The sequence below is a fragment of the Anas acuta genome, chromosome 10 (assembly GCF_963932015.1).
Source record: "Anas acuta chromosome 10, bAnaAcu1.1, whole genome shotgun sequence".
NCBI lineage: Eukaryota > Metazoa > Chordata > Aves > Anseriformes > Anatidae > Anas > Anas acuta.
In genome coordinates, this window is record NC_088988.1 from 9,582,142 (window position 1) to 9,601,060 (window position 18,919).

The 18,919-nt window shown below is 38.1% G+C and overlaps 1 protein-coding gene across 1 annotated transcript; it reads right to left on the reverse strand.

Moving 5' to 3' along the window:
* Positions 1–1,427: 1,427 nt before the first annotated feature.
* Positions 1,428–15,366, reverse strand: NAE1 (NEDD8 activating enzyme E1 subunit 1). Its single transcript, XM_068693423.1, has 20 exons — positions 15,214–15,366; positions 14,074–14,177; positions 13,920–13,980; positions 12,950–12,980; positions 12,288–12,359; positions 11,932–12,011; positions 10,672–10,781; positions 10,233–10,342; positions 9,618–9,680; positions 9,309–9,372; positions 8,195–8,286; positions 6,856–6,915; positions 6,637–6,770; positions 5,573–5,648; positions 5,191–5,230; positions 4,074–4,160; positions 2,950–3,042; positions 2,443–2,557; positions 2,322–2,371; positions 1,428–1,662 (listed from the first exon to the last, which is right to left on the reverse strand). The coding sequence occupies exons 1-20, from the start codon at positions 15,267–15,269 to the stop codon at positions 1,553–1,555; spliced, it is 1,608 nt and encodes a 535-aa protein (XP_068549524.1). The 5' UTR covers positions 15,270–15,366; the 3' UTR covers positions 1,428–1,552.
* Positions 15,367–18,919: the final 3,553 nt, after the last annotated feature.

Below are 18,919 nucleotides of genomic sequence, written 5' to 3' on the forward strand. Positions count from 1 at the left end.
TTGGTAAACATCACAAATAAGGGAAAACAGAATAACCCAGTAACAATTCTTTCAAAATTAATAAAAATAATAATAATAATAACCTAAAAAAAGCCCTGATGTATTTGTCTGCTTGCTCAGCAGTGTCAGAGCACCTGACGCACGGCAGGACCGTGAGAGGAGTTTAGCGGAGTGCTGGGCCACGGCTGCTGGACCTGGGCCCTGCAGGCATGCTGGGGTGACACCAGGCAGCCTCAGGCCTGCTCTGCCTTTTAAAAACCCCATGGTCAAACCCTACGTGGGTCACTGGCATCCTGTGACAATTGGAAGTCAGGCCAGCAAAGGATGCGCTCACAAACTTCTGAGAAACACACTGTCCAGTGTGCCATAACAGGCCTCTGATATCTTCCAGAGCTGTTTGGGAATTCACCCCATTCCTCTTCCCTCTCAAATAAGTCATGTATGATCCATTAGGTTCATTACCAGAGTTTGACTCTGAAGCAGCAGTCATAACAAGTGCCCCAGATGATCCTAAACATAGAAGGCGGAGACTACATAAAGGATACGGGATTAAAACACAAAAATGAGGGATGGAACCGCAGAAGCATTCTTCTGCCGGCTGGAGAGTGGGAGGGCTGTCTGGAGCTGGGCAGAAGGGCAGGGGTTCGTTTGCTACCTGCAGCCCGGCGGCGGCACCGAGCCCTGTCAGCCACGAAGGCGGCCCCGCCGCCCGGCCCGGCCGCCGCGTCGCGGCCTCAGGAGCGCGAGGAGCCGGCCGCCCTCAGCCCCGGCCGCCCTCAGCCCCGGCGCGGGCCCTTCCCGCCCAAGGGCGCGGGCAGCTCGCCTCAGGCCCCAGCTGCCGCTCACGGCCGCAGCAGGGCGGACAGCCCCTCGTAACCGTCCCCAAGCACCACCTGAACCCTAGCGTGCCTCTAGGCTAAGGAGAGGGGAAGAGCAGCTTGCAGTGCAGCTCACTTTCCGTACTCAGCATTTGGGAAACTACAACTACACCATGAAATGCATACCGTTAATTGTTACCTGACATTTGCCAGACACACAGTGAGGGAGAGAGAGACCATCTCATGCTAGATAAATACAGCTGAACCAAAACAAGTAATTTTTGAACATAATCCTTTCCCGTAACATCCTCAGACTGGCTCAGTAAAGGGCACTACAGCTTTCCCTAGGTCTCCCCTCACTTGCATCCTCCTTTAACCTTTTGCAATTCATCACCCCCCAACCAGATTAGCAACTTTAATGAAAAAAATCGTCTCTGCTGCAAACCAGGTAAACTAATTTGCAAATGCCACTTAATCTGCAAACAATTTATTTTTTTTTTTAATCTAGGACTTTTTCTTACCTGTGTAAGAAAAAAAAAAGGAGAATTGGGAATGATTTTATTTATCCTCAGTGGGGGAAAAACAAAACAAAACAAACAACAGATAAAATCATTACAAACAAAAGAAGTTTAATTTTGCAGGTAATACAGAACAGTCCAGTCAGTGGCAAACCACCACAGTATTTACAGAACACAGCAGCACAGCCTGGTGGCAACAAATGTGAGATGGTTATTCTACAGCTGGAAAGTTGCTGAAGTCTGTGACATTCCACTGTAAATATAGGTGTTATTAAAAATTACAAATTGTCCTGTAATGACTTTAATGACCTCCTGAGCAGCAGCTCCTACAAAATAAGATAATATAGTTAGCAGGTGATATTTTAAATCCATTAAAAAGCATGTTCTTAATCTAGAACTGTATGCACTGGGATTGCTGGAGAAGTGCTCACTGCAACTCCTAGTTAAAAAAAAAGTCTTTCAGTACTTCCCAATATAGAAGAGGCTCTGAAAGCCGTTACTTCAGAAGCTTCAAATCTAGCTTTAGACACACTTTACTACATATAATTTCTCTGTGCATGTATCTACACATAATTAAAATCTGAGCAGTCAAGATTAATTACATTTAAACATTACTTAACCTAAAATTAACATGGTATACATTTTCCTTTAAAGTAATGTAATACACTCAATATTATTGTAAATATTCCCTTTTAAAATTACTATAGGTATTCCTTTAAATAAAACTTAAAAAACAAACAAACAAACAAACAAACAAAAAAACACATCTACTGGGATTATTTAAGTTTCCTTGGTTTCTTCTACTGACTTTAAACCCTTGCTAGGAGGAGCCACAACTGAAGAATTTTGTTACATCTTTGACAACAGTCCACAATTACAGTCTTTGCTCTGACAATACCGAGTCATTAAAACAGCAAGATTCTGACTCAAGCAGGTACAACTGCAGATTGCTTTGTTCATTATGGAAATACAATAGCATTCTTACCTCCCATGAAGGCAGCAATAGCATGTGGCTCAGCAGCTCCATAGCGACAACTAGACAGCAAAGTAACAGTTAGTATTTCCAGGTCAGTTTTACAAAGTGACTCTTAAAATATTTTACTTACAATTCATGAACATAGTCATCTTTCACCACTACAGACAATCCATGTTCTTGTAAGAAACTTGTAAGGCATGATTTCAGTTTTCCAATATCATCTTCTACCTGATAATTGTAGACACCTGGAAAATAAATAAAACTGTTTCATCTTGTAGCTTTAACACCACATTCAAAATTACTTATTTTTCTTCTGAAGAAAAAAATTCGAAGTAGATTAATATATTAGACTAATAGCAATAGATAATATTTAATAATTCTGTTGATGCTACTCATGATAATGACGAATTGCAGCATAGTTGAATTAATTCATAATCCGTGCAATGCATTTCAATGGTATCAATTTTATCTAAATTCTTTAAATTCCCCCTAAAATAATGTTTAATTTTTGCAATGTTGAAGTTGCATTAATAAGGAAACAAAAAAACAACAGATGTTATATATGGAGTTTGTAACTAGTATTGTAATAACTATTGAATTTTCATACCTCTTATTATGACAACTGATATGAACATACCTGGGTATCTCCCATGCTGCTTATAAAATCTATCAACAGCCCGTAGCATCAAGTACAGCACTACTTCACTGTCTGGGTTATCCATATTGGAAACTGAAAATAGAGAAGTGGTTAGCAGGTACAGATTAAAGGGAAAAAGAGTGTTTGAATTACTTGAAATCAAGCATTTCCCCACGTACTTAAACTGTAAAACCCTTATTTTTTTTTCCGTTGTTAAAAAAGTTTGCCACCAAGAATGTAAATGTCTGATCTAGCAGATAGTTGATTTTGACTCCAGAGTGCCTGACAAAACTGTTTCATATATTTGGTATAATTTCTGTTCAGTGAAGATACTCATGTTTCGACTCTGACAGCTGCTATGTTAAATGGGATATTCATTAGCTGTAATTTTAGGCTTTGAAACGCATGCTACTTACATTTAGTTATGACTAATTATAAAACAGGTCTTAAATCCCTTAAGACAATTTAGTAGTTTTCCTAAAAATTAACTACCTAAGTCTCAAAAGATATTATCAGCTAATTCAAGGAGCTTTTACTGAAGTTATCAATATTCCCAAATGTATACATATACAAACTATATATATTTAATTTATAAATGTGTATACATTTTGTCCAAAAATTTAGAGAACTTTTATGAGCTTCATTTAAACAAGTTGTGATGATAAAAGGTATTTCCTTTTTTTTATTTTTAATTTATGCAGGTTCAAAAAAAGAAAGTGTTATATAACTAGATTTTCCCTTTATTCACATACAAAAACCTTAACTGAGCGAGGCCAGAATAATTATTATCAAATCTTTAGTCAGGTGAAAGCACCTTTCCAGTTCTGTCAGAAATAAAAGGCATAGAAAAAAAAGGAGAAGTTTAAAGAAAGACAACGTTTTATGTATGTGCTATAAAAAAAATGGAAAAATATGAAATATGCATTACTCTGTAACTTCATTTTTGAACTTTCAAAAATCAAAATGAAATCAACATTCTACAGTTAACAAAAATGCAATTCTAATTGATGGTGAATTATAAAACTACATAATGAAATAGTATATCTAACGTACAATTCTTTCTGATAACAAAACCATTCAAGTTGAAAACACAGTTAAAGTATACGCCATAAAGGAGTACTTACTTATTTCATCCTTGTTAAAAGTGTTTAAACCATACTCTTCAGACAGAGATCTACACCTCACTACTCGAAGAAAAGCTGAGTTGCTGCCTAAGAAAATGCAGAAAGACAAGCATTACTGACTTGAATGCATCATCAATTACTAAATCTATAAATCTTATCTCTGATCTATACAACGTTGTTAAACAATACAACGATGAGTTTGTCTTCAATCTGTTTCTTCTTGTACCTCAGTGATAACATCTATTAGACTACATTTACGTCTATATTTTTACAGAAATACTTTGTGCATATTTGCTTCCACATTCTAAGCATAACTCTTGTGTTATCTAACAGCTACGTGTAACAGCTCACAGTGTGTGCATCTTTTACAGCAAGCCATCAGTTACAACCATCAGCTTCTCCTGTAAATGAACACAGATACTCTATCTTTCACCATATCTACCACTGTCTCACATATTCTCAATTAATATTTTAACTACAGCCATGAGCAAATAAAGGTTCTCCTCCACTATCACTGCAATGAAGCAACCCAATGGGCACCTGGCACTCAAAATGTGTACCTGGCACTGAAAACAAATGAGTAACTTGTAAGAGATGCTTAAAAATTCCAGCAGGTGATATGTAAATGCAGCATGTTCTTGGCTACATGCTTACAGGAAAACTATCCATTGTGAGGAGACATACTCAGGCTGCTCCACTGACATGAATATATCCATAACATAACCTAACTGCCATAAGCAGTACTATTCCCTGAATCATTGTTTTAAGTTTTCAGACTACAAGAAGTGTACAGAGACTACACTCAGAAGTCTGAATCATAGAACGTATGACAGCGATTAGATAATACTTACAGAAAGTAGAGGCTATCTGCTACCTGTTGTTTGGACCTGAAAAAAATATTCCATCTTTTTCTAAAGCTAACCTTTACAGACTCACTTTTGAAAGATGTTGAGCATGTTCTCTACACTGAAGATGATGAATGCAATGGCTAAGCACATGGCTGAAAAGTTCAACTCGTGAGCTAACAATTAATAGCTACGCTATCATTCGGAAGCTTTTTGTTGGTTTAATATTACATCATCTGCAAAACACTGAAATAGAATCCAAGCATACTCACAAAGCAATTTCAATTCTCTCTCTGAAATTGACTCAGGTGCCTAGAACAGAAAATACACTGGTTCCAGTACAATACAATGAGCAGACAATTCATGTTTTTGGGTATAGTAATTCATTCACTGTGATATTACCTACTCATTCTTGTAAAAAGGGCTATCTTAAACTTGTAAATAATATAGCTCTTTATGTATTTTGCTTTTATTTTATATGACCAAATCAAAAGTGATTAATAAAACAGACCACAGATATTAAATCTCATTAGAACTTAAGGGAATGAGATAATTCAGCTCTCTTTTCATATCCATTTCTTGACTTATTTCTTTACAGAATATCAGGAAAAAAGTATTTCTGCCCTGTCACAAGTGGCCTACATTTGTAATTACCTTGCCTAGGGATTGTAACAATTTAGCAGCATGGTTACCCACAGCAGCAATATCCTTCTTTGCTTTTTCACGGTACCTGTCAATAATAAAATATTCTTAATTACAGCATAGAATTATCATCTTAGACTTCACAGAGAAGACCATTTCCTCCTGCTTTATATTATAAATGTAAGATACATGGACCATGAATGGAAGCAAGCTATCTGAAGATCATGGACACACTTATATTCCTGTATGACAACTCAGCAGGACTGAGCTGTTCACTAAATAAATGGCTTACAAGCTACATGCATAAATATTCTAGAAACCAGTTCGTATAAAAAAAACACTATTACTAACAGTTGGAAGAAGATTAAGCAAAGTATGAGACCAGCAGCTATGCATCCTTTACTGGGCATGAAGTATTTTAAGAGTTTCTGAAAATACAGTACAATGCAAGAAAGTCTTCTTGGCCCAATAATTTATGTAATATCCATGATGCACAGGAATAGTAAGTTTATGGTGAGGATACATGCCTTCAAAGATGACCTTCGTAAAATCTTGATCCCTGCTGATGCTGCTTAGCATTTATAGTTAATATTCATTCACCAAGTCATTGCCCTTGCTTATCTACAGAGTGATGCCTTCCAATGAGATTTGTTAGAATTACATATTTAGAATTTATTATCTAGGTAACTTAAATTTCTGTAACCAGGCTGACAATCATATTAAGGAAAAAAACGAGGCTGTGTTTAATCAGTGATCTACTTTAAGCAAATGTTCTGGACTGCAATAGATAGACTATGGGATCCACTATGTGTAGGAACATCTTTACTAGATTTGAAATGAAGAAAAGTCATCTGTTACTACCTAGCATCAGGAGACTGGCACGTATGAAAGACTCAGGGTTAGGCCCTGGTTCCAGATAACAAATAGTATTTGCTGCAGACAGGAGCAGGTAGGCCCAGGCTGCAGGGTTTCCTCAGCCCCTCCTCACCCCCCCCTTTTCTTTTTTTAAAACGCAAGTCTGAAATCATCACCCTTTAGTATTATTAGTTGCTTTTATAGAAAATACAGATACTTACACATTTTGCAATCTGATAAATTTATTGGAGTCTGCTATCATATCAGGAATAGTGCCCCGGACAGGTAAGCTTCCTTGCCCCTCATTTGCCACAAATTCCTTCAGAGCTCGAACCAAAACCCAGAAGGAGGGTGACTGCAAATGAACAATAAAGTTATGTATATCACGTTATTTGTAACACTTTTTCTACAATTAACTCCTACCTTTAATTACTCATTACCTGCTCTGTGAGATTTGTGCAGCAATCATCATTAAAAATTTCTTCAATACATCTTGGAACCTATAAAAAAAAAAATAATTGGGTTTATGCCCCATTTACTAGACTTAACTTCTTGAATTACCTCAATACTCATTACACCGGGGATGCAACCCAAGTGACCTCAGCGTTTGGTACTAAAGTATTTCTTGACCCTTTGGCCATCAGTGCTTCTCAGATGCATTCAAAAATATCACTGCCTGAGAACAAGACACCTACTTCTAATCAAGATCATTACAAACAATTTTTCCATATTTTTATCTCTTATGTGAAAGAGTTTTTTTAAAAAAAAAAAAAAAGAGCGGTCGCACCATCAGCACAAGGTACTAACAGTTGCAGCTGCCCATCCTAACTAGGAGTGGCAGAGCAGCCAAAAAGAATTAGGAAGTGAAGAGGAGACTGCAGAAGCAAGAGTGACTCCGTAACTGCTGCAGTTCAGAGTCTGGCACAAATTCAAATAAATCAGTAATATCCTGGAAAGTGGACTACAGTAGCTCAGATGCCAGCACAAAATTTTACCTGCTGCCTTCTTGGTAGGCTTGAATGTCCAAACAAGTATCAGCACAGTTGAAATAAAAATGGAATGTAACCTATGAAGATTGACAGAATGTGATTTGACTCCACATACCTTTTGCAGCTTATCATGGATGACAGATTAAGGTAAATTTTAAACCAGGATTTACTACTGCAGGATTAGATACAGGCAACAATGAAGACCTCACTTCTAAAATTTTTAGGCTTGATCAGTTTATGAAAGGAATATCATATGCTTTCTCCAAGAGGAAAGTTCTGAATTTCCTGAGTCAGAAGTCTTTTGCAGCCCAACTTCTATACGCATTAAGTGCTGTAGTAAGCAGCTTCAACATAGCGTAACTTCAAGCACTCTCTTTCTCCTAGCAATGTATTTAAATTGGACATCATCCACACTCGTGACTACTAATTCTGTGTAATTATACCAGGCCACCTACTGGATTTTCCTCCACAAATTAAACTGTAAAAGTTTAAGACAGCAATACACTGCTAATGAACTCTGGTTGCTGACTCATTCTATACTTAAATTCCAGTCATCATGAAGGAAATGGAGCTTCCTTGCATGAACAAGCAAAATTAGGAATTTTCATCAGCTACAGTGCCACCTAGTCTAGGTCTATTTTATTGCACTTAATTTCAATTTTCAGGTTGTACTAATGCCATTTTACTTCAATATCGATGTTGCAAAAGGTTTTGTCCTAGAAGAGTATGTTCTGAAAAAATTAGGTGTTTGAAATTTCTTTAAGCTTATCATATTAAATGGTTATTTTACCTTTGTAGTATTTAACGCTGAGTTCACATTTTTTATAGCTTCTTCAAAGTTTTCCTCATCTTCTGGGATCCCGTTTTCATTCTTTAAGATACCTTATTGAAGGAAAAAAAAAACACACACACACCCCATAATTCTTTGAATTACACCTCATCATTTAGGTCTTACCAACAGAACAGATTGGTTTTGGATCTCTCTGTGGCATAATGACACATAAACAAAAAATGGATTATCACCAGGATATATTGATCAAACTAAAAAGCAATTTAACACTCCTTCCCACACCCAATCTTTGTATGTGTGTGCATGCATGTGAGCCACTTATGCTATGGTGCCCCATTATGCTTTTGAACTCATACAGCAATTCCGATCAGGAAAAGGACTCTGCTAAAAACTTCACCAAAGGTCATCACTACTTTTCAAGCAGATCAGTTCCCTAGCATAAACTAGGGATGAAAACAACAGAACCACTCTTAGAAGCAGCTCACACACAGGTCATCTTTAAATGATGATATTCCTTAACTATCATGTTTTAATTATACAACATATTTCTAGATCTCAAAAAAAAGTCTCAATTTTAGCAGCTGCAAGAGGTATTAAATTTATAAATCTGAATAAACGAACAGACTACACATATATTATCACAGACTACACTATATTCAGTAGCCCACATAATCTCTCTCTTGACTAGTCATTTAGGACTGCAACAACTACCAACAATTTGGTGGGCCAACTGACCAACTAAATACTTCCAGTTCAAAAGTCAGTGTCAAAAGCCACTCACTTTCCTCTTTATCACACTTTCAATGTTGATAATTAGCATTTTCAACAGAATTTTCTCAATGCCTCTCCTCTCATACAAATGAAAACAAACTGTATCTTAAACAGTGAACAGTACGAAACACCGTTATGATGTATTTATATAAGCAAAATCAGAGTTCTTAAGATCCATCGGTATGAAGTTACCATGTAGCAAAAGAATCACATCGTATATGTCAGCAGTTATTTTGTTTGTTTGTTTTTAACTTAACCCTGAGAGAACTTCTGATTATTTGTCAAATATTGCCTTATATATTTCTGCCAGTATAAAAAAAGAAAGATTCCTAGGAGGTATTACCTTGCCGAATCAGTTGTCTGAAGGCTTCTTTTTCTTTGTAACTCTTGGGCAATTGATCACTTTTCTAAATTTAAAAACACAAAAACAGTTTGCTTTAAAAGTATCTACTAAACTTATGGTGTTCATACTGCTAAACTTTAGGAGTCTGTTAAGGTTCACATACATTCATTTGTACTTCACTTAGTAATATTTTTATGCTTCCATCTTGTTTTGAACATATTGCCAACATAATAATCTGGTTTAGAAAAAATGACTGTGTAGTAGTAGCAATAACAACAAACTGATTACCTATCCTGTTTTGCAACATACCTCGTTGAACCACTTTGTTAGATACTTGGCTACAATCACAATCCATGGAGTGTGGCTATGGTCCTGTAATTGAAAAGCAGAGAAATTGTTGTCAAGTTTAGAAGAGATAAAAACAGGAAAAGAATTAAGAACTTATTTTCATTATGAACTTGTAATATCCTTTCTACTATTTTACAACACTGGACATGTTCCGGATTTTGATTCTGAAATAAGACCCTCTAAATTCTATAAAACAAATTGTTATTCCTCTACTTTAACACAAGTGTAGATGAGCCAAATTCTCCCACATTTTTCTGAAGCAGAACTTAATATCATGTACAAATACCCACACCACAAAGCTCTGCAGCAGTAAAGCAGTAATTGATCATAAAGAAGGGGAGAAATCAATCTACAGACAAATTGTCCTTTGGAAATCTTAAGACATTCCCCTTGCTTAAGGCTGAAATACAGACTGTAATATCTGGGCCAAAAGCAATACCTCATGACTGATTCTCCTGTTGCCTCTGCTTAGATGAGATGCATCACCAAAAAAGCAATCTGCTGAGAGGCATTTTCATAGAATCCGTTTTGTGCCTGCACCTGTCTTAGAGACCATAGTGTAAACCACGTACCAACCTTTTTGTCCATATGATCCAAGTCATAAGACTGAATGTGTTCACTCAGTTCTGGAAATGGCTTGTCCAGTCTCAGATCTTCCAATGCATTGTCAGGATGAGATTCAACAACTGCAAAAGAAGTTACACGATGCATTTCACAGTTTTATGCTCAGCCCTCAAAACACAGCTATACATCAAACACAGTGCATCACCTGTTTGTTTAACTGTTAAATTCTCAACACGTTTCATATAGCTTAATGTCAGAAGATAACCTCCAAAACTATCTGTTGCAGTCCATAGTTTTTACGCATTTTTTGAAGAATGCTGGTAAGGAACTGCAAACCATAGAAGACTTAGGAAATACTAAGTACCTCACAAAATAAAGTTGAAATAAGTGACGTTACATTTAGAAGCTTTACACTTAGAAAAATCTTGATCTCAAAAAAAAGAACTCTAACCTGGATGTTCTTTGATGATGACTCTCATGTAACCAACCAGTCCGTAAGTCCTACAGACCAGCAGAGGAACATTAGAATTCCAGAGAAGTTCAGCTAAACGTAGCAATGTACTGTAAGGAAAAACATTTGTTTGTTTGTTTGTTTTTCAGATATATAAGAGAACAACAGCCACAAAGTTACTTGTATAAGAATTTTTCTACAAGAGTTAACTTGTACAAGAATTTTTCTACATGAGTATTCCACTATCGTTATTATGATTTTAAGCACATATGATCAAACTTCTGATGGAGAATAATTTTACATGTGAATTTAACATAGAGTGGTCATATGATTATTCATTGTCTTACTCATATTTAACTCTATTGTCCCAATGCTCTGAATGTTACTTAAGTAAAATTTTTTTTCAATGAGTTGTGAAAGAAGAAAGCAAAACAAAAAATACGTTTATTGCACAGACAAACTTAACCTCTAGTAGAGGCAAGTCAAATCAGGTTTTTAAATAGCATTTAAGAAATTAATTCCCAAATGTGTGCATGCAAGGATCGCTTTATTAAGAAACAAGTCAGTTCTTAATTCCTATTGCTTTTATGTAAGCAGGCAGGGGGTGGGAGGAGAATAATTTAAGTATGAACAGCTACTTCCTTCCAAAAGCAAGATACAACAATTCATCTATCCAGCAACCTCTTTCCCCTGTGGAAGAAGCTTATCTACAATAACAGAAACATGTCCTCCCCCAAGCATTTTGATGCTACAAGAGCTGTCATTTTTTCAGTTGTATTTTTTACTGGAAGGCAGCATGAGAGGTTAAATAAAACATTCCAGAACATCGTATCTTACTGAAGTTCATCTATGCAATATTATTATGTAGGTAAAACAGAGCAAGTGATATGATAAACAACAAAACGTAAAATACATTTGCAAAAATCCAAAGGTATCACAGACCCTGATATCTATTAGGTTTTACATAATAGGAATAATTGTTACAGCAACTTTGGACCAGAAGCGATTTCCACTACGTAAGAGTACTTGACACAAACAGGAGAAAGCACCTAAAAGTCAGTCATGGATCTGAACAAGATTCACAACTACATATCAACATATAGAAAGGTCCACTGAAAAATGCAGCCATTTATTGTAACTTTCCTTCACAATGGAAGAGTTTTGTTTTGCCTAAGATCTCTTGCAAGAACATATCTGCAGTTGAAACCTGCTTTTACCACTGAATGAAGACAAAAGAAACAACTTGAATGGATTCTTTACCTTTCTGGTAGTTGTGTTGCAACCACTAAGTTAAACCGATTGAAAAAGGAAGGGTCATTGTCTAGCAGTTTTTCTGGACTCTGAACAGTAGAGAGAAATATGTCAGGAAACATGACAAGAACTTCTGATAACAAAGTCTTCAACACCAAATGTAAAATATTCAGTGAAAGCTACAGTATTATTGAAATTACAAAATAACGCTTAGCATTAACTTTTATCAAATTAAAATCATCTTCAAATGTCATTTTATCATGAAGCTATTTAAATTGCATTACTACAAACACAACACAGTTATCATTTCACAGTCTTCACAATATAAAGGAAAAAAAAAATCTATAAAATAATTTAAGACAGACCTCTTCCACAAAGTTTCCAGAAACATCATTATTTAATTCCTGCAAATGCTCAGTGGCACTCTGGGCACGACTCTGTTTTGGAACAATAAAGATGTTATTTAATTTCTTGAAACTCAGTGTATATAGTGTATCAGTACTACATATGCTAAATGGTAAACAAACTTCTTCATAAGTTAACATATTCCATGCCCTGTTTGCAAAAGAAAAAATAAATACCATAATAGCAGACAATTGTTTAAAACTATTTTTAGTAATGCTTCCAAAACAAAAGTTATGTGAAGGCTATTTATTAATTTCCAGGTTCATTTGAGAACTTGTAGGAGTTACTCGTGCTTTTTGTATTCTTCTGTCCTTGTAATTCCTCCTTGCCCCCTGCTCCTTCACCCCTCTGTTCTGAGCCTTACTCCAACTGCAATTCTCTTCCACTTTATACTTCCAACGATATTCTTAACCAGATCCTGTTATTTTTTTCATTCAGTCTTTCCAGAACTGAGCTTTTCTTCTCATTTACAAGGAATGAAACATTATTGTCTTAATTAAAGAATACAGGGATTTTAACCCATACATATGTTTTGGGTATTAATTACAATGCTACATTTGAGTACTTACTCAATATATTCATTCTTTCAATATACTTAAAATGACATTTATTACATCCTTACCTGACCAATATGACTTTTCTGTAGGAAGAAACTGAAAAGGAGACAAGAAGAAAAAAAAAAAAAAACACATTTAATTTTGAAAAAAAAAAAAAAGTCTGCACTACAGAAGGTAGCTTCATGTTATGTTGTTGACTCTCATATTAAAAAAAAAAAGTCTCAATCTTCCCCTTTAAACCTGCTTTCCTCCTCCCTGCTTTATTATGTTCTCCTCGTGATCAGATTGTTAAGGAAGATTTTCACTGCCTGAGCCACCAATCTGAAAAATAAGACATGCCAAACTCCTCTAGAAGCCAGGATCATACTACAGATTCATTTTCACTAGGCTCATTAAAGAGCCATTAGTACTCATTTCTTCGTGTAATAAAATATCCTTACCCCACATTTAACCTGGCAAGTAGACAGGTATTTTGGGGTATGTACCTGAACTGTAAGAGAGTTATCTAAAATTATTACAGATAAAAAGTAATTTGTTAATCTGTAATAAGTTTCTTATCCTATCCCCGTCTGCACACCTTTCAAAGCTATGGAAGCTAAGGAAATATCAGTCACAGTTTCATAATGGTAAACTAATAAAAAAAATTTGTCACCACAATTGTTATGCCACTAAGGAAAATAACTTTAACCATGCTGAAATGCAAGCAAATCTTATTCATGTTTTGAGGACAGCAAACAAGTTATTAAAAAATATTTTCATACTGAGCAGACCGTTGCCTTTATAAACCAGACATATGAAGCAAATAGATCTGTAAGGTACAATAACAGCAGCTAAAGAAAAAAAGTAAAAGCTAACATCAACTTGCTGATCACATATGCTGTATACATCGCAAACATCAAAGAAGAGGAAGACTTGGAGCAAAATATGGAGGTTTAGCATTATGAAGAATTTTATGTAACTTTAAAAGCATGGAGATGAAACTGCTTATGGAATTGTTAGCTCTCAATTTGCTTAAGAAGCCAGTAACAAACCTACTTATTTCCAACATCTTCTCCAGAGACCCGATTTCCATCCACAATCGTAAATGAACCAATACCTTGAAGGAAAAAAAAATACTGTGAATAACTAGGCATTATGAACTTATTATCAGCTATACTACAACACAAATATAGAACTGACACTTACTTACCTGGTAGCACCAAGTTTTTAAGTATTTCAGTTCCTGTGGCCGTTGCATTTATCACACAAACATGGGCAGATTCTAGAGCTTCTTGTCCATGATCACCCCACAATCTATATTGGGATATAAACAGAAGCACTCTGTGTTTCATTTTCCATAGTAAAGTGATCATAAAAAAAAAAAAAAGAACTGAACGATCACAAATGGAGGCTAGCACACTATTTTCCATTTGCCATTGAGAAGGCCTAACTAGCATCAAGTAAAATAAACTTTCAGAAAACTTACTGTGACAGACCTCAAAGCGTCTAAAGAACAAATCTATTTTATTGCTTATTCATTTTCTCTGTCCTTACACTCTGCAGCAGACAAATGCGCACACCTTTTCCTATTGCAACATACTTTGCTTTTTAAAAAACAGAATTGGTCAAAACACTCCTTAAGTAAAGTTTGTCCTTGGGAAAAAAAAATAAAACTGAATGCTTTTTCCTAAGTTTCACTGTAAATGACGTACTTAATGAATGTTTTTTTGTAAGTTGCACTATAAATGAGGTAATTCTATAATCTGAGGGGGTGCAAGGCACAGAAATGTAAGGACAGCTTGGCAAACAGCCCGGAGGAGTTGCTTGGTTAGGCAATGCACTTAAAACATCAATAATCCTCAAGCTGAAACAGTGTCTCCGCTGTCCTGACTCACAATCCCCCTGACCTCATACTGGCTGGGATTTTACTCTCCTCACATGCAGAAAACTTACTGAAGACCTAGAGGAAGGCATTAAACCCTCTGTGAGATTCCCAGCCGCGTGCAAGGCGCTGGGAATTCCACCCACCCAGGCTCGCCCCGCCCCAGGACGGGGCTGGTTGCAGCCGCAGCCGCCCTTTCCCCAGCCCACTCGGTTGCTCTCTGCTCCCCGGGGCCAGGACGAAGACTCCCTCGGCAGCAGGGCGGCGGCACGGCCACCCGCCTCGACCCCCGAGCTCCGCCTCAGCCCCCTGCCCTCCGCGGGCACATCCCCGGCGGCCGTCCCTCGCCTGCCGAGGGGCCGCGGCCGCTCTACCGGGGCCGCCGGGGCGGCTGCAGGCCGCGGCCAGAAGCGGGGCGAGGCAGGGCCGAGGCCGAGCCCCTCAGAGGCCGCGCGGGCGCGGCGGTACCTGAGCTGCCGGTCGTATCGCTGCTCCTTCAGGCTGGCCCGGCCCGGCTGCGCCATGGCGGCCCGATCCCGCGATGCGCAGGCGCGGCCGGGCGGCGGGAGGCGGCCCGCGGAGGCGGTGACGGGGCGGGCGTGAAGGGAGGCCTCGGCGGGGCGACGGGGGGCGGCCCTGCGCCTCATGGCGTGCCGGCGTCGAAGCCCGCAGGCGAAAACGCTGCGGTGGGCACGGGGAGTCTGCCTCGTCCGGCCGGGGGCTCAAGAGAGGCTCCCTCCGCTGCTCAACTGAAGAGAAAATGTGTTCTGACAGAAAGAGCCGGAGTCAGCTGTGTCTGTCACGGAAGTCTTTCCCAAAAAGACAAAACGTTTGCATCTTTAAGCGTTTCAACCAACACTTGTCAGGAAATTCCAACAAGAGAGGCCCCCAAACGTGTGCACTGTTCCAGTATCAGTTAGAAGCTGTTAACGTTACACTTTTATCCTGCTGCTCTTTAGTACATTTAGTACTATTTATCCACTGGAACAAAATACACAGCAGTGCAATTACAACCTAGGGTTATATACCTTGCCAATGACATTATGATGCACTCCAGTGTTTCCTCTTTTTTTTTCCCATGTACAGCACCTCCTCTAAAGTTCACTTCTCAGGCTTTGTGTTTGCTGTGTTGCAGTAAATCCTTCCTTCTGTTGAAGTGCCAGTGACTGTTGGAATATTTAGTAGGGCTCGTTCTGTTCTTGCTAACTGCTACAATCATATGGTTTCAAATGGTCAAGCCATAAATTAGAAGAATTACTCTTTCAGACTCAATTCAAAAATGTAGTCCCTTGTTTGTTCTGGAGTTCTGCCATAAAGCTGCTATAAAAGTCAGGGATGAGTCCCAACAAAAAATGACAGGTGAAGGCTGGGAAACTCCTAGGGGCCAGGTACCCAGCTCCTCTTTTTCTGCGCCACTTTGCCTGTCATTCCAAAGGGAAACCTTCTTTCCTCTTGGCCCTCTTTTAACTCTTCCATGTTTTAGTCAAGCTCTTAGATTTGCAAAAAAACATTTGAGAATATAAAATTTGAAATGTATATATTGTCAATCAAAAAATCAAAAACTGTAGGCAGTCACTTTTTCTTTTTTTTTAATAAAGTACTAAAAAGTGAAAAAAATCTGGAATTAGTCTGTTTTTTGATTTTTGATGTTGCACTACCCTCTCCAGTTTATAGTTACATTTAAAGTATTTTTGTGCAGTTTTTGGATTCATTATAAATGACTAATTCTCACATACAGAAGAGATATCACCATAGTATAACTCCAATTTGGAAACTGGCAGCATTAGTAATAGCAATGTAAGAAGAAAGACGAGCTGTCTGGATAAACTAGATACCCTCAAGAACCTGAGGTGTAGGCAAGCCTGGGGGTGATGAATGTTTTAACACTTCATCTGCTCCTGTCTTCTGTACTCCAAAGGCTCTAGGGTTAGCAGCTTGTGTCCAAACTGATTGTATTTCTGGCTTATTTTGTTAATAGCCAACGGCACATCTGACACATTCATATGTATTAAATAGAGTAAGCACACAGCAAGATGTTCAAATGTGTGTTGCTCTCATTGGAGGTAGCCAATGTCAACAGACATCAGGATTACAGAATGATCTGGTATCTGTCTATGCAGCAGTGTTGCTCTAGCTTTAAGGAGAACCTAATTTTTGCCTCAAAAAGAAAAATCAATGGGGGAGGATATTAGATACTGTGTGTATAAATAACTATGTATTTGATATTGTTATAATTCATAGGTAAATTTTTATTCAGGAAGGTTTTATCTTTCAGGCACTGTCACTCCTCTTTTTCACCCTTCTTAAATCCAACTATTAAAATTTCCATTATGTGGAGTCCACTTCCTGTCATGCTGCCAGGAAGAACATGCTATTCTTGTCATTCCCCCTTTGAAATACACATATTTAGCCATCTATGTGGTTTTGAATGTAAGGAGATGAAGGGGAAGTGTTGAACGGTATCAAACACACGTAGATATTTGGCCACTTCATTGGCACTGTGCCATGAGAGTAAGGTCTGAGCCGCAGTTTTTAAGCTTCTCTTGAAAACAGTCACTGGTCATTCTCTGTCTTGGATGCAATTTTCCCCAAACTTCTATGCTTTGTTAAGATGCAAAATTCATCTTCCATTTCCTTTCATTGGAAAGTTGTTTTTTTGTTTGTTTCTTCATTTTTTCCCATCATCTAGGACAGCTTTCCAGACTATTTGCATCTGACTGACCCTGCCCATGTCTCGTCACCGTGTTTGCCTACAGACACACCACAGAGCCACACCAGAATAAGGGGAAGCACCCCCACCTCCTTACAGCCAACCTGTCCCACAGAGCTGCAGTGTTTTAACCCAGTGCCACTGCAGCAGCACCTGCATGTGTGGATTTAGGCACACGGACTCACTGGCAGGATCAGGACCTGGTGTGAGTGTCAGGTCTGCTCAGCAACCTCAGCAGATCACGCTAGACAGAAGTAAATTGAGAAGTGGATCTGAGTAAGCCATTGTATAACTGCTCTGTGGACACCTTTACAGCAGGTTACATCCCTTGTTGAGTGATTTAGCTTGAATCAATAAATCTCAAAGGCTTTAAAGCTGACTCTCGTGGAAAGGTCCTGAAAAAGGAAATGAATTCTTACAAGGCTGTACAACAATAGAAAAGTTACTTAAAATGCTTTCATTGATTTTTTTCTTCCATTTGCTTGATTGCATAATAGAAGGATCTTTATCTCCGCATGCTACCGCCTTTAAGAAAATCAATATGTTTTACAAAACGTAGCATTTACAGATGGTGTTCCCTTAGATCTAATAAAATTACTGCCAGGGAGACATGTTTCTTGCCACAAAGATGTCCTAAGAGCTTTTAAAATGCAGAAACGCAGACTTGGTATCTCATTTTAGCTTCTCCATGGGTTTAGCTGGATGCAGGCAACAACTGGTTTATAGGACATCACTGAAGCTTCACAGACAGGCTCCTATTTCTAGAGTCTGCCATGTTCTGTTCCCTAACGTAAGTCTGCTGTTATTTTTGCCTTTTAAAAAGTTTCCTTGGAGTTAACAAGAAAAAAAATCATATTGGTGATTTATCTCTAATTGGTGTGATCCTACCATGTTTAAAGGTAGCACAAATCACTTTTATTTTCTAAGAAGAGATTGCTCTCTATCTCATCTAAGCACTGCTTCTTAAGTTTTAGTTACAAACCAGCTGGTAATATCAGTCTTTTTTGCAGCTAGAGAGAATGAGAAACGAGAGGCAGTAACCAGGTGTTTCTCCGTGCAGAACACACAAGAGAGACGGGCAGTTCCCATTACAATCTGCACGTTGCTGTGCCCTGGTGCTCACAGCAGGTTGTGACTATTGCTTCCCTGTGCAGAATGAGAAAATACTACTACTTTTCCCTAAATTTGATTTTCACGTGCAAAAATTTAGCTAGTTGTCACCTGGACAATCTTGTTTCCTCTCTAGGTCCTGAGACTCCAGTTACTTAAATTTTAAGCTTCGCTTTTCCTATACTGTGTTAGCAAACAGAGTGAGCAGGGCAGGGCAGGGCAGAGCCCAGAAGCAGCAGCAAACTTCAGAGCAGCAGGAACTCGGATGCTTTCCCCGTCCTGCAGGAGCTGCTTTGGTTGCTCTGTATCTTTAAGGGGCTGACCCTATCCCACGGTGAGCCATTATAAAGGCAG

Bases quoted from the DNA above. Each gene is read 5' to 3' on its own strand.
- NAE1 (XM_068693423.1), bottom strand. From the start codon at position 15,269: ATGGCGCAGCCGGGCCGGGCCAGCCTGAAGGAGCAGCGATACGACCGG. The intron at 12,012-12,287 runs GTCTGTCTTAAA...TCTACTGTTCAG, and splicing joins CTGGAAACTTTGTGGAAGAG to AGTCCAGAAAAACTGCTAGA. The intron at 9,681-10,232 runs GTTGGTACGTGG...TTTCAATTACAG, and splicing joins TGGATCATATGGACAAAAAG to GACCATAGCCACACTCCATG.